The sequence below is a fragment of the Staurois parvus genome, unplaced genomic scaffold, assembly GCF_062004578.1.
Source record: "Staurois parvus isolate SC_StPar_1 unplaced genomic scaffold, SC_StPar_1.0 ptg000550l, whole genome shotgun sequence".
Lineage (NCBI taxonomy): Eukaryota > Metazoa > Chordata > Amphibia > Anura > Ranidae > Staurois > Staurois parvus.
This window is the reverse complement of record NW_028318346.1, coordinates 379,024-399,299: the sequence shown is the minus strand read 5'-3', so window position 1 is coordinate 399,299 and position 20,276 is coordinate 379,024. Positions and strand designations below refer to the sequence as shown.

General features: G+C 40.8%; 1 protein-coding gene across 1 annotated transcript in view; it reads right to left on the bottom strand.

Moving 5' to 3' along the window:
* Window positions 1-20,276, bottom strand: part of ATM (ATM serine/threonine kinase) — a 194,638-nt gene that overhangs the window by 47,015 nt on the left and 127,347 nt on the right. The window contains exons 41-48 of the mRNA XM_089691116.1: window positions 20,141-20,243; window positions 19,811-19,959; window positions 19,621-19,725; window positions 18,275-18,394; window positions 16,991-17,219; window positions 9,684-9,851; window positions 9,470-9,589; window positions 4,972-5,189 (exon numbers count right to left, since the gene is read on the bottom strand). Of these exons, the coding sequence (XP_089547242.1) occupies window positions 4,972-5,189; window positions 9,470-9,589; window positions 9,684-9,851; window positions 16,991-17,219; window positions 18,275-18,394; window positions 19,621-19,725; window positions 19,811-19,959; window positions 20,141-20,243 (1,212 nt within the window). The remainder of the gene's footprint in view (window positions 1-4,971; window positions 5,190-9,469; window positions 9,590-9,683; window positions 9,852-16,990; window positions 17,220-18,274; window positions 18,395-19,620; window positions 19,726-19,810; window positions 19,960-20,140; window positions 20,244-20,276) is intronic.

Sequence of the window (20,276 nt, the reverse complement as noted above, 5' to 3'; positions counted from 1 at the left end):
GTGATAATTTGCTATGTTTTAACCAGTACCTTGAAAGAAGTACTCTTTGTCCAGAATCTTCACTGAAAGTACCAGTGCTCTTTCTTGTATGCGAGGATGCCATGAATTCCTGTACTAACAATCTCATGGCTGCATTTCTCTAGAGAAAGATTTAAGGTACTGGTGTGAGGACACATTGGATGCCTGCAGCTGCAATTGTGCGCTTGCTGGGCTTTTGATGCTTTCCTGTGCCTCTAAGGAGGAATGGGATCCCACCAGGCAAATCTGTCCTAAATTTGTCTTCAGCTATATGTGTTACAATTTAGAGACCCCCAAAATCATATTATCAGAACTGCAGTATACAGAGGAGCCTTGGCGAGGCACTGTGGCGTTCACATATATATATATGCAAATGTGTGCAACTAAACCCTCTGTTTTTAATGTGAATTGTTAGATGGGGTCAATTGTTGTTTTTGCAGGCTAGCTGGTAAGTGTACTGGAAAATTTTCTGCAAAGCTCTTCCATGTGCACGTTAGTGCAAAGGCTAGTTATAGATTGGGGTGGTTGCCACAATTCTGTGCCTCTAAGGTACTGTGCTTCTGACTTCTAGATTCAGGAAATTTGCAGAAGTAACTGCTGTACTGCTCACTGCTCTACTTGCTACAGGATTTAGCATTGGGAAACCCCGCCTCTAACATTATGGTTGCTTCCACAGTGAGACATTGCAGAATAAGGCATGGTAAGAGAATAAACAATAAATCCATTAAAAAAAAAAAATAATATATAAATGCACATTTTTTTCAGTTAAAAAAAAAATGTGGATTTATTATTTTTTTCCTAGGAGCCGGCAGAGCATTGTACCCGTGATCAGATCGTGTTTGCAATGTCAGGCTCTAGCAGATTGTCAATACAGCCATTTACTTGTACAGGCAGGCAGTTACTGAAGTTCAGGAAGATTAATGAACTACGAGAGTGCTCACCAGAGGCCTCACAGTTCATTGAGAACTACAAGCTGTCTGCAGTGGTGGCAGACAGAACTGTTAGTAGTTTATTCATTCAGAACTCTGAATAAATGAGGCAGCAGTGTGGCCACGTTGTTTTTGAATTGTGATACCAGGTATAAGGAGAGGATCCCCAGCCCGCTGTCACAACGGGGGATCGGTTCGGGGTGCGGGCAGGTGCTTGAGTAACATGTAATACCCTATGGGTGTAACATATAGCATGTTAGTAAAGGTGAACTTATTCTTTAATGGGAAAAATCAGCTGCAGGAAGAACACGTAATACTGGGGATTATTTATTTGCCTGCCTGTACTGGGCATCATTCCCTTTAATGCAAATCTACCACTACTTAAAATGACTATATCTAGCTTGTCTAATGAAAGGTTCCCCAAAAAGCTCAATAACGACACCACAAAGGTCAGTGTGACTATCCAAGTAAATAATAAAATCTCTGGGGTCAGTAAATGTCCAGAGGTGAATAGCTGGTTGATAAATGATAGAAGATTGGCTAGGGTCGAGTAATCTAGGTACAATTCAATCCTGTACTACATGGTCAAGTAATCTTTTAAGGGTCTCTGTGGAGCTCCACACCAGTCCCTAGTCCTGAAGGGGAGATAAACTGCCATTGCTGGCCAATCCTAGGTAGCATTGAGTGGTAGCTGTCAGTTGTGTGTTGTTACAGGCCTCTTTCACTAGTGTGCTTTGTGTTGTGTGTCTGTGACCATCCACCCTACCCTTCCCAGGAAGGATATAAGTGTTTACTTCCCATACTAAGCATACTTCCTCACCTCAAACTCTGTTGGAGAGCCTATGAGTACGCCTATAGTGATAAGCAGAGCAAAAAGAATTCATTGCTGTACATTTACGTATATTTCAGCATTGTAACAACCATAAGTCTACGGTCACATCAAGCCCGGCTTTGAAATCGTGCGACTAACAGTGAAGTCGCACGATTTCAAAGTCGGGGGACATGCCGATTTCAGCTGCGATTTGCAAGACATCTGACACAGAGGTCTATGCAAATCACACGAAAAGCAGTGCATGTACTACTGTAGAAATTGGTGCGGCTCCGACCAAGTTGGAACTGCACTGATTTGACCGCTGTAATTGCAGACAATAGGGTATGACTTGGAATACAATTTGCAAATTGTATGGCATGCAAATTGCATGCCAAGTCGCACCCAGTGCGACTGGGGTGTTATAGCAGCAGCTGATACCAAGGGGAAATTTCAACAATGATTATAATTAATTTTATGAATACTGAATTCATAGCAGTAGTGGTATTTATTAAATTATTTTCAAATAAAAAATGTTTAGGGGTCAATGAATAATTTGAAATTTCATGAAAGGGTAGATAAGCTGAAGGGTTTGTGAGCTAATGGTCTAAAGATTTCTCATGCGACAACACAGTGACTGATAAGCAGAGATGGGTTTGCCATAAACTGCAAGATTTCCCGTGGGCTGAATGAGAAGAAAATCATATGTTTCCTCCATCCATGCTAAACAGCATGGATAGATGTATCTGGACTTTCGGCTACTGTATTCAAGCAGCCACAGCACCTGCAGCTGTCTGAACACCTAAGCAATAACTGCATCTGATAGGATGCAATCACTGTCCAGCTGATAATATTGCACCAGGCTCAGTCAATTATTAAGCACTTCAGCTCTCACATCTGTTTATTCCCCATGAACCAGACCATATTTTCACATTTGTATTCATGAGTCTTTAACTCTGTAATTACTTAGGATACAAAATTGATAATTATATATTTTTTTTTTAATGGGGCTTTTTTTGATCCGAAGATCTCCTGAGAATGTTTTACTTATTTTGCATTTTAAAGGGAAAAAACAAGTATATAGCTAATAGTTCTATTTACCACAACACTAAATTAAGTTTTTGGTGCAAAGCATGTCAAAGTTATTTACAAAAGAATTTTTTTTTTTATTTTAACATTTTGCATATATTTCACTTTTCTCATAATGCATCACTAATTGAAATTTAAAATGGAAAAATGGAACAGGAGAGGAAATAGTTAAATAGTGCTTATACAGGGTGATCTACTGAAATGAATGGGTTAAATAGTTAAAGGTTAAATAAGGCATGTATGGGTTAATTAAAGGTTAACTAATTACCTGTGCACAGTGAACATTCTTCTGTGCTAGCTGCAGCATTCTTAGGGCTCATTCAAACTTGGCTGTTTTACCAACGCTTGCCAAACACCCCTATAGCGTTTGGCAAGCGTTGGTCCGGCGTTTGCGGAGCGTTTTTTTAACGCTCGGCAAACGCCACATGCGCGGTTTAGCGGCGGTTGCAAGGCGTTTGCTGAGCGTTAAAAACGCCCCACAAATGCCTATAATGCAGTTTGAATGGTGTTACCTCTCCGCAGACGTGACGCATTACGACGCAAATGCTCCCGTTAGAACAGCACCATGTGCTGTAATGTGCAGAATTGGAACAAGGGTTTGGGAAGCGGTAAAAACGCTTCCCAAACGCCTCTCTGCCGCCTGCACACAACGCTAGTGTGAACGTAGCCTAACTCACAGATAACTGTATGTCAGAGAACTGAGGAGATAAGACAGGTACTGTGTTACTTTTGTTATTGTTTGGCACACTGATTAACCACTTGCCCTCCAGAGGATTTACCCCCTTCCTGACCAGGCAATTTTTTGCTATACCACGCTGTGTTATTTTAACTGACAGTTGTGCTGTCATACAACGCTGCACCCAAATTAAATTTATGTCCTTTTTTTCCCCCATGGTATTTGATTGCCTGTGCATTTTTTATTTTTTGTGCTATTAAAAAAAAAAAAGACAATTTTGAGGAAAAAAAACAATACTTTTGACTTTTTGCTATTTAACATTCTGCTACATGTTTTTGCGAAGAAAAAAATTACAATACATGTAAATTAATTGGTTTATGTGAAAGTTATAGCGTTTACATATACTGGGAATTTTATTTTTATTTTTACTAGTAATGGCAGCGATCAGCGACTTATAGCAGGACTGCGGCAGGTATTCTGACACTGGGGGGAACTGACTTGGTGTCACTGACATCACCAGTGACACCAATACAGTGATCAGTGCTAATAAAGAGCACTGACACTGTACTAATGGCACTGGGCAGGAAGGAGTTAACATGTGGGGCGATCAAAGGATTAACTGTGTGATGTTTTACTCTGTGCTGTCTGTGCTTTCAACTGTAAGCACACTGTTTTGTATGGCTGTGCTATGCAGAGCCATACAAAGCAGTGTGCAGGAGCGGACAGGGGAGAAAACTGTTTTGTTTACATACAGTTCTCTCCCTCTGTTGGTAATGCTCTGCGATCACCGGGTGTGGGCGAGCAATCATCGTCTGGGACCTGGTGATTGACAGCCGAGGCTGCGAATAGAAGCACGAGTAGGGCGTGCGCCCCCTACCCGGAAATGCAAAATCATGCATATACATACACGTGATTTTGCGCACCCCTGCCACCATGTAGCAGCATATCTGCTATAGGATATCTGAAAAGCGGTTAATCACTGTGATTGGCTGTCACGGTGATCATTGAATGAGGAAGGCTTCAGATTGGTTGCCAATCGTAGGACTGCGATCTCCCCTTTCTACAGACACCAGTTCTCATGGGGCTGCGCACAGGAAGGAGCAGGGGAGAGGAGAAACTGCAGGCAATCTCCTGGATGTACAGGAGACGCCTTGTCTTCAGAGGTGTAGATTGTTACGAACGTGTACAACATGCCGAAAGTAGGCAACTGGTTAAACTGAGTGGTGCTGACAATTTAAACCCTGTATGGCTAGCAATACAAACCACATGCTCACATTTACAGACAGAGCTTCTACAAGCATGTATAGAAAATATGTATATTAAAAACATGGAAAAGAAAGCATGTAAAATGTGATGGTCACATCTACTTTCATACGGTGCGCACACATGTCAAAAATAAACTCTATTTTTTAAAAAAGATCCATATAAGTCAGATAGGAATAAACACCCACCTGTTAGTCTGAACCTTGTGCTGTCGTATTAGTTCTACCTCTTGTTTGGCCTTTGCAAGTAATGCCTGCTTATTTTCAAACTCTGATGACTTCATATATTTATCAATTCTCTGATATTGGGCATCTGAAAAACGAGCTAGTGAGAGGAATGCCTTCATCCGTACCTCCTGGAGCTCATCACTGCTACCACTGCTGAAGTCTTCTGCAACTTCTACAGCCTGTAACATGGAAAAACAAACTGGCTAGATCTGAGTTTTAACAAATATGATCTTGTTTTAGAAACACATAAAAATTAGGGCAAGCTTTCTGGACCAAGGCAAGCATGTCTGATGACATTCAAAATTTCAAACAGCTGCATTCCTGACCTACACCTAACCCTAAACCTTGAACTTCTAACACTGATCCAATTAAGAGCTTTGTGAAATACCCAGCATCAAATATATATTATCAGGTGCAAGCCTGTTAAGTAATATGTAAGTGTAACACTTCCTTAGCCTTAAATATACACAGTGAAGTGACTAGCCTAAGGTCATACACAGAGATGAAAGTCCTATACGAGTTGTACCTGTTTATCTAGAGTCTTCTCTTCATCTATTCAAAGTGCTGAAGTTATAAAGCTGTTTGAGAGGTCAGAACACACACACACCTGCGGCTGTCGGTCTGCTGGAGGTCCCTCCCCTGTCACCATTTTTCTCTTGGTGTCAGGAAAACTTGTCATAAGTGACTCATGCTGATAGCAGAGGAACAAAGCAGCAGACAGAAATGACACTTAGTGCTCTTAATTGAGACAAGCAGACACTATAGAGGGATATGCTTTGTTCATATTTCATGTCTGAGATTTACATCCACTTTAAACCCTGAGCTTCTGCCTTCTGCCCTTGAGCTTCCTTTCTAGCTCTAAACCTTGAGCTTCTGCCGCTGATCCAAGTTAGATTTTAGTGAAGTACCTAGTATCAGATATATATTTTCATGTGCAAGCATGCAAATAATATGCAAGTGAAACACTTCCTGGTATTTTATTCTCTTTCACACACAGATATATAAAGTGAGAAACTACACGAAGGTTTAAAAAAAAACAGCTGCAAGCGTGCTAGTCGATATTTACCATAGCATACAAATCAGTAAGAAGTAATGTGCTGTGCTTAATAAATATAGAAAACACATTACCATTATAGACTCTGTGGTGTGTGTGTGAGATGTGTGTGTGAGATGTGTGTGTGTGATGTGGTGTGTGATGTGGTGTGTGATGTGGTGTGTGAGGTGTGTGTGTGTGTGTGAGGTATGTGTGTGAAATGTGTGTCTGTCTGTTGTCCTTGTTCCCCTTTGTCTCCCTTGATCCAACTATCTGCTAACTTTCCTCCCCCAAAAAACCTAGACGGGCAAAGCTTATCTCGCCTAATTATGATGTCACTCAAGCTGTCCATTTTCTTTACTAAATGATCCCATTTACCTAAAGGGGGAAAATGTAGGATTAGAAATAATTTTGGGAGAGAAAAAAAAGATTGAATATAGTAATATAAATAAAAAAAATTACTTAATTAGGCAAGTATTCACTTCATGCAATAATAATACTACAACTGACATTTTTGATAAAATAATCCTGTCACATAATAACACCATATACAAGGTAAATTTTAATACAAAATCTTTTTCCAGATGTTGATGTCCTTTGTTACGTCCAAGACATGGCCTTCTCAATTAATCTTGCAAATTGGTACCATGATCAGTCCTTATCCAGTGACAACAATACCCCCCACATTTACAACCTGGGAAAGTTTGCTGTAAGAAACTGAGAATGTCTGAGGCTAAAGTCTTTGTTCAGAAACCATGACCTTAGATTCACCTTTTATACTAAAGGAATATAAAGAACAAAATGGCTTACAGCATGCCCATGTTACAATATGTAGAGATAAGTTCAGGCCTTCTGTGAGCACAGAAAGTTTCAACAGCATGACCATATAAATTATAAAAAAAAGTCATGTATGGCATATGCTATTATGCAGATCCACTGCAATGGCACACTTCAGGAACCACCCACTAATTGTAGGCTGGACACAGGTTCATTTGAAGGCACACTGACATTTTTTACTTTGGGATCTTTGTGATTTTTTACATGGAATTTCTTTATACTGTTATCTAGCACAGTGGTGTTTTCTATATTTATTAAGCGCAGCACATTACTGATTACTCCTAAAAATATCTTCATCTGCTTTTTCTCTCCAAAAAAAATAGAGCTCTCTTTGTTCATGCAAAGTCCAGGTTCAACATCTACTTCCTAGACTGAAATGCTAACTCAGAAATAACAATTGTGTAAATCCTGTTGCCTGTGCAATGTCTGACACAGAACTGCCCGTGCTAGACTTGCTACAAATTGCATTGTTGCAGTCTGATCACTGGGGATAAGGAGAATGAGAAAATGAGTGCCCTGCCTTAAGCATATGGAGAATTTGGAGAGGTCTGTTACCTGAGCTATAGAAACCTGCAATTCATCTGGTTTTGAAGCGGAACACCTACCAGTATTCAGAGGTGATCATATACTACAAGAAAATAAGATCAATCATCTAATCAATATAAAGTTGTGTGGTGTCACTGCCTTTTATTATGCCGATTGTCTTATGGTAAATATGACTTTGGTCTTGATATGACTTGTATGATGTAAAGATGTACAGTTGTGCTCAAACGGTTGCATACTCGGGCAGAAATTGTGCAATTTTGGCATTGATATTGAAAATATGACTGATCATGCCAAAAAATGCTATTTTATTGAAGGTTGATGATCATATGAAGCCATTTCTTATCAAATAGTTGTTTGACTACTTTTTAAAATCATAAGGATAACAGAAATCACCCAAATGGCCATGATCAAAAGTTTACATAGCCTGGAATGTTTAGTCTTGGTACAGACACACAAGGTGACACACACCGGTTAAAATGCCAAATAGAGGTTAATGTCCCACATGTCTGGCTTTGTAAATTGCAATTAGTGTCAGTGTATAGTCAATGAGTTTGTTAGTGCTTATGTGGATGCACTGACTAGGCTAGATACTGAGCCATGGGGATCAGAAAAGAACTGTGAAAAGTCCTGCATAACAAGGTAATGGAACTTTATAAAAATGGAAAAGGACATAAAAAGATGTCCAAAGCCTTGAATATGCTAATCAGTACGGTTAAATCACCTATTAAGAAGCGGAAAGTTTGGGGATCTCTTGATACCAAGCCAAGGTCAGGTAGACCAAGAAAGATTGCAGCCATAACTGCCAGAAGAATTGTCCGGGACTCAAAGAAAAACCCACAAGCAACCTCAAAAGATATACAGGCTACTCTGGAAAAAGATGGTGTGGTTGTTTTTAAGGAGTACAATACGGTTATACTTGAACAAAAATGAGCTGTTTGGTCAAGGTGCCAGAAAGAAGCTTTTACTGCACCAATGCCACAAATCCCGGACAATTCTTCTGTCAGTTATGGCTGCAATCTTTCTTGGTCTACCTGACCTTGGCTTGGTATCAAGAGATCCCTGAACTTTCCACTTCTTAATAGGTGATTTAACAGTACTGATTGGCATAAGTAAGGCTTTGGACATCTTTTTATGTCCTCTTCCATCTTTATAAAGTTCCATTACCTTGTTACGCAGGACTTTTGACAGTTCTTTTCTGATACCCATGGCTCAGTATCTGGCTCAGTATCTAGCCTAGTCAGTGCTAGTTTTACAAAAACTTTCAAAGTAGCCTGATTGCTGGGAGACATTTAGTAAACCACGTACCACAAAACTGCCAGGAACCATACATAAGTAAATAAACTGGTAGAATAAATAGGCCTCAACATTACCGAACCGTTCTTTAGTATTTTTCATTATCTGCATCCTTCATTTATTACTGGAGTCAACATCCCTCAGAACCATTTTGAACATATTCCCAGGTCAACTTTAATGTCTTCATAGCTGTGATCATAGCCAAGAAATGCCAACAAGATATAAGCCAATAGACAGAAATACATTGGTCAACCAATATATAATTGTTTAACATGTAAGGCCAGTATTTAGATACACTAACTAAATGCACAGCACAGTGGCTTAATGGTTAGCACTTCCACCTGGCAGTACTAGGGTCGTCGGTTTGAATCCCAACCACGGCACCACCTACCTGGAGTTTGCATGTTCTCCCTGTGCCTGCGTGGGTTTCCTCCAGGTACTCCGGTTTCCTCCCACACTCCAAAGACATGCTGGTAGGTGAATTGGATCCTGTCTAAATTGGCCCTAGTATGTGTATGTATGAATGTGAGTTAGGGACCTTAGATTGTAAACCCCTTGAGGGTTAGGGACGGATGTGAATGTACAATATATATGTAAAGCGCTGCGTAAATTGATGGCGCTATATAATTACCTAAAATAAATTATTTATCCTGGAATATACCGTATAGTGTACAGTCAGGACCAAAACCCAGGTTACCATTGACTGTTATACACTGTGCCATTTTCACAAGAAATCCAGCTACTTCTTACCTTTTCCAGATAGTTTTTCATAATGACTGTAGGATTTGCCAGACACGTTTCTGAAAGCCAGTTGCCACTTAACCTCAGGCACTCCACATAAATCAGCTGAAGAGTTGGGTCATTCTCAACCTTGAAATAAAAGCATTAGTCAGCTTTATGAAATGCCTTCAAAATATCACTTACATCAGGATATCAAGAGGGCTGATGACATAGAACAACGTACCTCTAAACTGTTTGATTCCAGCTTGTCCACCATTTGACTAAGAATCCCTAAAGCAAGACTCTGCTCCTTTTTAGCCCAAAACACTTGTGCCTCTTCTAGCTGCCATTCAGATACTATAAAACGTGCCGAGCTGTATTGCTTAACCTTGAAAATTGCCTTTTCTGGGAGCTGGGGAAAAACAGCAAACTTTATAAGCCTCAGATCTTGGCGGGAAAAAAATGTTTAGGAGAAAATTATGCTCGATTAAAGTAAGGAAGGTGAATCAATTATTGTTGTTTGGTGTAGGTTTTGTTAATGGGTTCGGATTTTAAGGTCTGAAATATCTGATAAAAAATAAGTCAAAATTCAACACAAGGACAGTTGATGATGCTATTGTATACTGAAACTTAGAAAACTGCATTTAAAAGAGAAGTAAGGTCATGAAGCTTCCAGTTGACTGGTACCATAGTAAATCTATTAAACTTTGGACCCTACTGGAAAATAACCTGATCTCCTCAGAACTCACGTCTTTACCATGGACATATCCTGTCCACAGACCCTGTACTGATGTTATGCCCCTCATAACTTCCACCATGTTACAGATTTGGGACAAATACCTTTCCAGTGGTCTACTCTCATCACGACTGAGCCCCTTGACTCCACTCTTTGGGAATGCATCCCCCCCCCCCCCCCCCGACTTTTACTAGCTCTAAATTCCTTTCTTGGCAAAAGTCTGATGTCCCACTTCTATGCCATATGCTTCACAGCGAGAACCTAATCCCTCTCTCTCCCAAATACTTTCCTCTTGTCAAAGTCCCTCGGGGGTGTGGTTTGAACATACTCAACACATTTTCTAGGTAAGATTCCAGGCATAGACGTTTTGACCAGGCCACTTACAGACTGAGTCGTTTGCTCTCCCAGTACACTAGACCAGACCACTCACTATCTCAGCTTTATTGAATCATCTTAAATGCTTCTCATCCAGATCCTCCACTATTCCTATCTAAATGGGAAAGAGAGCTAAATATGTTACCTGACGACATGGACAGGGACAAAACACTGGCGCTTTCCTTTCAACTTTGTTTATCATCCCACGCCCAGGAATGTAATTATCGTATTTTTTCTTGGTGGTATTGATGCCCTACTCTCCTACATAGAATAGACCCTACTATCCCAGATATGTGATATTTACAGGCCCCTGACACCATGACACAAATTTGGGGCACCTGCCCACGTATTATCCCTTTCTGGGATAAAATACTAGTTATATGACAAACTTGCGGGGGGACAAATTCCCAAAAGAACGTCGCATAAGTATACTTTCTATGTTGCCAGGCTCCTATAAACCAGTTAAGAAAAGCTTAATTTGACATTTCCTCACAGCAGCCCACTGTGATTGCTAGACATTGGCGGCAACTGTCTATACCCTTTTTGGCTGACTGGGCTTGTGAAATGAACAGGATCGAACACCTGGAACGCATGATAGCTTGGAAGAATTACAAGACTGACCCCTACAAATTTACATGGATGGTCTGGTCATATTTCTGGTTTTCCTTCAATGTTGTGGTCATTGTAGCTGTTCCTTCTGGGGCCTCTCCGGTATAGTCGGAATCCTCCCTTACCTCATTCTTCCTCCTGTGTTTCTTTTCCCCCTCCCTCCCTCCAATTGTATATTTATTTTTTACTTTCTCCTCTAATTTGTTTTCTTCTTTTCTTTCTGGACTTAGCATCTTTAATTTATTTTTCCATTTACATGGTGCTCTGGATCGTATTGTTCAGTTTCTTATATAGATGGTAACACCAATATGCTTTTTTTCATTGAGATTTTTCCCATTGAAATATCAGATGGTTCTGGAGTTAACTGTATCTACCATTGCTCTACTAGTTTTACTATGTCTTAATGACCTTTACTTTATCGAGACCTTATGATGATTTCTCTTGCATTATACTGGTCAATATGTAATTCTGTACACTTACTGGCAATAGACATGTATTGTTACGGTTATGCTTTGTACTGTTTGAAAACTGAATAAAACCGTTTCAACTTAAAAGAGAAGTATGGGAAAAGTTATTTTTTAAAAATCATAATTACCAAGGTAGATGCAGCATCGTTTCGATGCTGCATCTGTCCCCCGATGGCTTTAATGGTGAGAACTCAGTGATCACATGACTGCTGAGTTCTCACAACCACTGTAAGCAGAGTGGTGACTGTCAGTCACCGTTGCCTGCTCTGCTTCTTCCTTATGCTCACTGGAGCGCTGGGCCGTGGAGGGAGAGGGAGCGCTGGCTCAAACTCTCAGCAGATCGCTGACAGGCTGAGCCAGGTGCTGCTCCAGACTCTGGGGTGGATCCTGACTTTAAAGTGATCTTTTCTCAGCCAGGACTGGCTGAGTGACATCAGCCCGCTGTCAACTGAAAACAGGTCACAGGAGTGCAGAACAAACTGCACTCCTGTGATCCACAGGAAAAGTACAGCCAAAAGAGCTTTCGAATCAAATACATGTCAATGATCGGTTTAAAAAAAGAAAAATCTAAATCAAGGCAAAGGTTTAGCATAAGGTTCATCTCCCAGAGGCTTCAGCCTGTAAAACATTTGCCTGAAAAGCAACAAGATCAGCCCTGAAAGGCAAAGCAAAGTGTGCTTCAAACAAGCGATTTGTAGCTTTCAGCAAGCAACATTTAAAGCATGAATACTCAGCGCTTCAACTATCTTAATGTCATCCAGTTAATGTTTAAATGTATGGTCTAAAGAAAATCTATGGTCTAAATGTAAAATCATATTAATTTCCATGTAGTACTTCAATTATTTGTAGCCTTTTTAGATTATTTCTGAACAATCTTGACATTGGTAAACTTTCTTTGTGAAGATCCCCACACATTTAATTCCTTGAATTCACTATATCCTATGAGTAGGCACTGCTGTGTCACATAATTCACAGAACCTGCCTTCTGAATTGCAGAGGTGCTTATAACGAATGTGGTGCCTGGCCCCTGTCCTTTTCACCAGCTCATGACAGAGCGACTGTCGCTGGGTTAATTAGGTGATTAAAACTTTAACTGTCACCACCACCTATTTACCGAAAAGGAGAAAATGCACCATCTTAGCAACAACTATGATTTTAAAATAAACGTCTGTAACATGCACTGTCACCACAGACAGGTATGTTGATAGATTTATACTGCAGCAGCACTCCTCAAGACACAGGGATTCTTTTAGTTTGCATTAAAAGCCTTCGAGACAGTTTTAACACTTTTCAAAATTTGGTTTAATAATGAAAAGGTCAAAGGGGTGTAAATAAAATATGGTAATGAGGGATTCAGTGAGCGCTAACCGACACAGCAGCTGATACACTAAAAAGGAAAACCATCAACCTTCAAATAAACAATATAAGATAAATAGTGCAGCGCTTGATGTTATATGACTGTACCAGTATTGAAGATGGTACAATATCCCTTACTTAAATGTCAGCAGATGTGGACCATACGCATTATATGTGACCAAACACACTATATGTGATCCTCCCACAAGTTGGAAACAGGAGGGGGAGAAGGAATGACATGAGCTCCAACAATTTTCACTTCACAATACAAAATGCACAATATAAATGCACAGTATAGTCCAATCATCAAAGAAACACAGATGAGTGTATCCCGATGAGATCTTTGTTATAAGGAGTAGCCCTTGCTAGCCGTGACGCTAAACCGCCGGATCAAAGGGGGTCCTTCTCCCCCTCCTGTTTCCAACTTGTGGGAGGATCACATATAGTGTGTTTGGTCACATATAATGCGTATGGTCCACATCTGCTGACATTTAAGTAAGGGATATTGTACCATCTTCAATACTGGTACAGTCATATAACATCAAGCGCTGCACTATTTATCTTATAGTGTAAATAAAATATTTACAGAAAAAAGGGTGCTACAAAGATACAATAAAGCAACAGAAAAATAAAAAGTAGTTGAAAATGAAGAATACTGGCAAACTGGTTTGGTTTTAGCAGAGTCCAATGAATAACCAAAAATGGCACAGTGGCTCTCTCAAGTCTGGTTATTATTATTATTATACAGTATTTATAAAGCGCCAATGGTTCGCTCAGTGCTGTACATTACAAAGGGGGACAGAACATGTGACAGAACAATACCAATACAATGTAAAACATGAGGGGATCGAGGGCCCTGCTCTTTCGAGCTTACAATCTAGGAGGGAGGGGATAGTGGTACAGGAGGAGAAAGCTGTGGGAGATGGAGTGGTAGGAAGAGTGGAGGAGGTCGGTAGGTTAGGAGGGGGTGGTGTAGGCTTCCCTGAAGAGATGGGTTTTCAGGGTGCGCCTAAAGGAGAGGAGAGTAGGTGATGGGTTGGGGCAGGGAGCTCCAGAGGATGGGTGACACCTTGGAGAAGTCTTGGAGGCGGGCATGGGAGGAGGAGACCAGGGAACTAGAGAGAAGGAGGTCTTGTGAGGAGCGGAGTGTGCGTGTTTGGTGGTACTTGGATATTAGGTCAGCGATGTAGTACTGGCCAGTATGGTGGACAGCTTTGTACGTCAGTGTTAGGATTTTAAATTTGATCCGTTGCGCAATCGGAAGCCAGTGGAGGGATTGGCAGAGGGGGGTGGCGGAGATGGAGTGGTTGGAAAGGTGAATGAGTCTGGCAGCCGTATTCAGGATCGACTGAAGCGGGGATAGCCAGCGGCGAAGCAGGCCAGTGAGGAGGGAGTTGCAGTAGTCGAGTCGTGATATGATGAGGGAGTGGATGAGCTGTTTAGTGGTTTCTGGGGTTAGGAACATGCGTATTTTGGCAATGTTGCGGAGGTGGAGTCTGCACGAGTTTGTTAAAGATTGGACTTTGGGCTGGAAGGATAGGTTGGAGTCCAGAATGACACCAAGTACTCTGGCCTGCGGGGCGGGTTTGATGGTGGCATTGTTGGATGTGACGGAGAAGTCAATGGGGGGTGGTATCCGGGCTGGGGGGAAGACAAGAAACTCTGTTTTGGAGAGGTTCAGTTTAAGGAAGTGGAGCGACATCCAGTCTGGTTAGGTGTTTCTTAGGTGGAAGCTCCGCTTATTTGCCTCCTCCCCTTCTCCACTGCCATATTTGGCAAATTTGTGGGGGGGGGGGGGGGAGCAGGTACTTGGTTATGACAGGTGCCCGCTCCCACTTCAGGCTCAGTTTTCCGCAGCGAAGTGAGCCGGAAGATTGGCCCCCTCTTCCCTCCTGCAGTCTCCTGGGAACTTTCAAAGGTTTTAGGAAACTGCCAGACCAATTAGGAAGAGCAGTGCGACTCGCTCATGTGCAGTGGCCACCAGGCTGTGAAGTTGTAAGCTGTCACAGCCTGGTGCCTGAAAGGATCTAGATAACCTCCATTTTGTATTATGTACGCCATTTTAAGTATTAAGTATTAAGTTAGCTTTTTGTAGAGATATTAGAAGTTTAATGAAACTGTTTTTGGTTGTTCAAGGATGTATCAACAGAAGCTAACACGACCCTGACAATGTCTTTGTCTGGCTGTTTTCCCAGAAAGTTAGCCAAAATAATTTGTACCAAGAAATGTATATGTTATGTTTCATGTAGTTAGCTTATGATGGAAAGTTACAAGTTACAGTTTTGAAACTCGCTCCCCCCTCCCTTATTATTATCTGTAGTCTATATAATCTTATTAATGTCTAATAAACTTTGAACATCTCTGAACATTAGCTGTCGTGATTTCCGTGTTCAAGGGGTGTTCCCAGAATTCTGCTGATAAACCAGGAATCTCTCCACAGACCGGGGGTCTCTGAGGGGAAAAGAAAATCATTCCTTTCAGTGCCCACAGTTGGGATGCTGGCACAGTGGAGGAAAGAAGGGGAGAAGGGGCTGCGCGGGTAAGAACATCACTGGAATCCGGGACAGGTAAGTGTGTGTTTATTAAAAGTCAGTAGCTACAGTTTTTGTAACTGCTGACTTTTAATAAACACAAAAACAGCTGGAACTCCACTTTAAAATGAGAGCTTGTCAAAATGTCCTGGCATTCCGCTTTTCGGTGGTATCAAAGGGGTGTTGACAAAGTCGACCACGTCACCATGCTTATGACCAAGTCCCAAATACAGTTTCTTATAAGGATTCAGATTTTTGAATACCTACTGTTTACAGTCTGTTACCATGCAAATTATTGTCCAGCATGAAACTGGCTTCAAAATGGATAAAGATACCACAGGTCGTGGATATCTATTTCTCATAGGAGTGTGGAGGCCTAATTCAATCTGGTACTTCCTAGCATAGGGTTTGGGTTCAAAACGCTACAAATTAAGGGAGGGAAATATGTCTTTACTATGGCTGTGCTGTTTGCATTTCAGGAGTTATGAAATATGTTGATTTTAGAGTCTTGGCTGCTAACCATTCTATCAGAAATGTGGATTGGCTATTCCCTTCATCTAAGCTATTTACGACCGGATACCTATTAGTTCTCTGAATTGCTCGAGCTTGTGAGGGAGATAGTTTTAGTAAGGTTTCCAGACTGAAATTGTGGATTGGGTAATGGAGAGGTCTGTATGTCGGATAAGTGGAGTAGTAAACCCTGGCATCAGTTCACAGTTGTTTATTGTGCCAAGTGGCCTCCTGGGGGGGGATGTAAAAGGAGACCACTGCTGCCATTTGGCCAGTCATAGGTGAATACCAAACAACATGACTGACACACACATAGCTTTGCGAGGGCCCAGTCCATGTTACCATTACAGTGCTAAGAGGAGGAGTTTCAGGAAGAACAGAACGAAATCACAGCTTGCAGGCATAAAGGTACCATGGGATAAGTAGTCTGTAGAAATTGATAGTAAACAGCAGATGAGAAACTGCAAAGCATGTAGGCAGTTGTAGACAGAGATGACCAGCAGACAAGCAGCACTCACAACTTATAGGAGGTTTTTCAAGTATTGCCATTATAATGCTGAAGTTATAAACTAAAAGCATATGCTGTGACCATAGATCTGCTTTAAATATATTGGTGTACTGAGCCATCATACAAAATCACATGTTTGGTTAGTTAGTATGTGGTTCTGCCTTCTCAGCAAGCTGATACAAGAAAGACAGTAGTGTGCTTAAATGAATTAGAAAGCTCTAAATAGGCATCCACTGTGTGTTTAGATTCATTAGTGGCCACAGAAAAGAAAGAAGCAAGTCAGTAGGTACAAAGTCTGCAATGCTACACATATTATTTTTCATATCTTTTAGCAGAAAAAACAGTTCCAATATACTTGTCAAATATATATTTAGCTGGTCTGTCTGCATCACAATGCAATCATATTAGCAAATGTGGGCTGTAGACCTTTATGTGTTGGAGAGATTTCAGCACACATACCTGTGTGTTGGAGGCTGTTCTGGCAGCCTTAGATAAGTGCACCAAGTGCCTTGTAAAAATAGGCGTGAGAACATTCTGATTAAGGCAATTCTTCTCCAGCATTATCTCCAGGATAACAGAACGCAGAGCCAAGACTGGCTCCTGGAAGCCAAAGTCACTGTCTTTAAGGATCTGGGACTGCTGCTCCCACTTTGTGTACATGTCATTTAACTGACACTCAGTAACTGATCTGAAATGAAGTAATAACAGCACATTACAAATACATTATTACAAGAAAAGATGCTTAGATATAATTACACCAAATGAGATGTGGTAGGACATAAGCACACGACAATAGCTTATACAGTAGATTATATTGCCAAACGTTTGTGAACACCTATCACACCTGTATAAGCTTGTAGGATATTATATTGCAAAACCATGGACATCAATATTGAGTTGCCCCACTTTGATCTATAACAGCCTCACCCTTCAGAAAAAGGCTTTCCACAAGATTTTGGAGTGTGCCTGTAGGAATCTACCAAAAAAAAATATTTGTGAGGATGAGAAGATCTGGCTCACAATTGGCATTCCAATTCGTGCAAAGGTGTTCAATAGGCTTGAGGTCAGGGCTCTATGCAAGATACTCAAATTCTCCTATACAAAACGTACAGACTATGTCTTTATGAACCTGGCTTTGTGCACAAACCTCTTTAATGAATAGGGTCATGGATATAGGTGAATTGATCAGCCATGACACTACAAACTACAGCCACAGCATGTGAGCCCATCATTACAACTTAAGTTAAACAAATGGCAAAGGAAATATACAGTAAAACTGGACATAGACGGTTCGAATCTCGGCCGCTTCAGCAGGGACCGGCCAAGATTCAAACCATGTATGGGCAGGCTGAGTGTATGGATCGATCAACTTGGGTACAAGCCTGTCATATTTTACATGTGATTATTCCTAGAGGATATTATAGATGCTAGCATTGATTACTGTGTTCTCCTGCGGAGAGATTGACAGTGTTTATGGGGGAATCAAGTGATTTTCATCCTGCATCCTGTGGTTGCAGGAAAGAAAATCACTCTCTATGGCTGGCTTAACTGCACTAAGACCTAGTTAAAAAAACAAAAATATTTGAAATTGGACAATGCTTTTAAGAATATGTAAATAATTTACTGTTTATTATTAGTCTAGGCACAGGTGCGCTTAAAACAGCGCCAATGAAAGGGTTGGGCTTTAAAACAGCTCATTAATAAGTGGATAAACTTGAAATAAGAAGTTGGCCTGAGACATACCTGGAGATCATCTGCCCAGCATTTTCTAGTTCTCCAATAGCTTGGAGCCTACACAGTGTGGGATACAGAGAGTACACAGACTCCAGGCTGCCTTTGCACAGCTCTTCTACTTCCTTAAGTCTACAGATAGAGAGCACAAACATTACAAACAATAATTTGCAGGAATTCTGACTTCTATCATTTTGAAAATGCCCTTACTGCAGAAAGATTGATCAATTAAAGTGAACCTAAAATCAATTATAAGAGTATATTTTTCAAACACCCTTTGCTGACAGTAGTGCAATAGCAAAAAAAAAAAACTAGGATTTTTTTTACTCACCCTAAAATCCTTTTCATGGAGTCAGTTGAGGGACATGGGACATTTTTTAACTTTGGGTTATACTGCTGTCTGCTGGATTGGACATTGGTAAACGAAAACTGTAGTCCAGCCAGAAAAAGCCCTCCTATTACCAGTGTGCTTCAGTTTTGTAGCAAAGCAGTACCTAGAGCATGACCATATACACAGAGGCGCAAGATCTGTCTCCCTTAATAGACTCCAAGAAAAGGATGTTGCAAGGAGTTCTAAAATCCTACTTTCGTTGTCTTCTTGTCTAGAGGACAGCACTGCAAAATCTGAGAAATAGTAGCCAAAAATCAAAAAGCCAAAGAAGGTCCCATCAACCTAGAAGAGCATGCTGTACAACCCAATCCTTAAAGGAGAGCTACAGCCAAAGCTCTTTTGGCTGTACTTCCCCTGGGGATTACAGCAGTGCAGTTCGTTCTGCACTCCTATGACCTGTTTTCAGCTGAAAGAGGGCTGAAAGGAAAAGGGGTTGCGAAAAGAAGATCAGATATAAAGAAAAGTCTGTCTACAGAAGCCCTAGAGATGTTAAAATCACTAAAGGATTTAACAATTGAGCTAAAAAAAATTAGGAATTCATTAAAGTATATATCAAGCCTTTATTCAGTTCAGATAGAGAGAGGAAGGATAAGAAATCCTTCAGGTCTTTACTGCTCTCCAAAATATACGATCATTTCGGTCCTGCTGACAAAGGGGAACTCTCCCAGTAGCAACACAGACAAAAATAAAAAGGCTTTTTAGGGAATGGTTAGAACCCCTTTGGGACACACACAGCAAAAAATAATCTGGATGGGGCTTTTATGCTTCCCTACACTACTCAAAACTTAAAAAAAAAAAAAGAAAAAAAAAAAAAGATGTTAATTTGCATGCACTTTAAAAAAATCATGTAACACTGTATAAAAGGACAGCGTCTGATACGTGTTACTAGGGTAGCATAAAGTCCAACTAGAGCCTTGCATGACTACATTGCTACCAACAATGGGATGTAAGGTTCACTACTACTTGCCTGGCATACTTAATATGGTCATGAAAAGTGGGGAATTCTTTGTCCCTCAGAGACTGTATAGCACGGTAGAGAGATTCATGATAGCCTTGGCCAGGTATGTCACCTCTAAAAAAAACAATTACAGAGACATAAAACATGGAGATAACAACATACAAAGTCATCTTAAGTTATTTTGAAAATCAAAGTTTACTTGTAGGATGGGCTCTGGTCCCACTGCATGTTTCTCCAAGCTGCCTGGAACCGAATCTCCTGGAGCTCAGAAGACCAGTCCGCATTCTCATGCTCAAGGCCTTGCAGGTAGGTGGACAACATGTGACTCAAGCCAAAGTTTTGTAAAGCCTGCAACAGATTTATCAGTTATGAAAGAATGGCTCCTTCTGCTTCCTTCTCCAATCCTAATCCTCAATATCTGCCTGTTGTTTTCACAATCTACATTGTTTTCTACCATCACCTGTTTACTTCATCCTGGATAATGCTATTTTTAACAAAACGTAATAAAAATGACTGAGCCAAAAGATACCTGCATGATCCCAGCCTGGCGGGCAGCAGAGGGAAGACTGGTTTCCAGATCGTAGGTTACTAGGGCTTTTCCCCACATGGCTTCATGTTCATATGTTCGAATCCTGATTAAACACAAATAAAAATGTACATTTAAC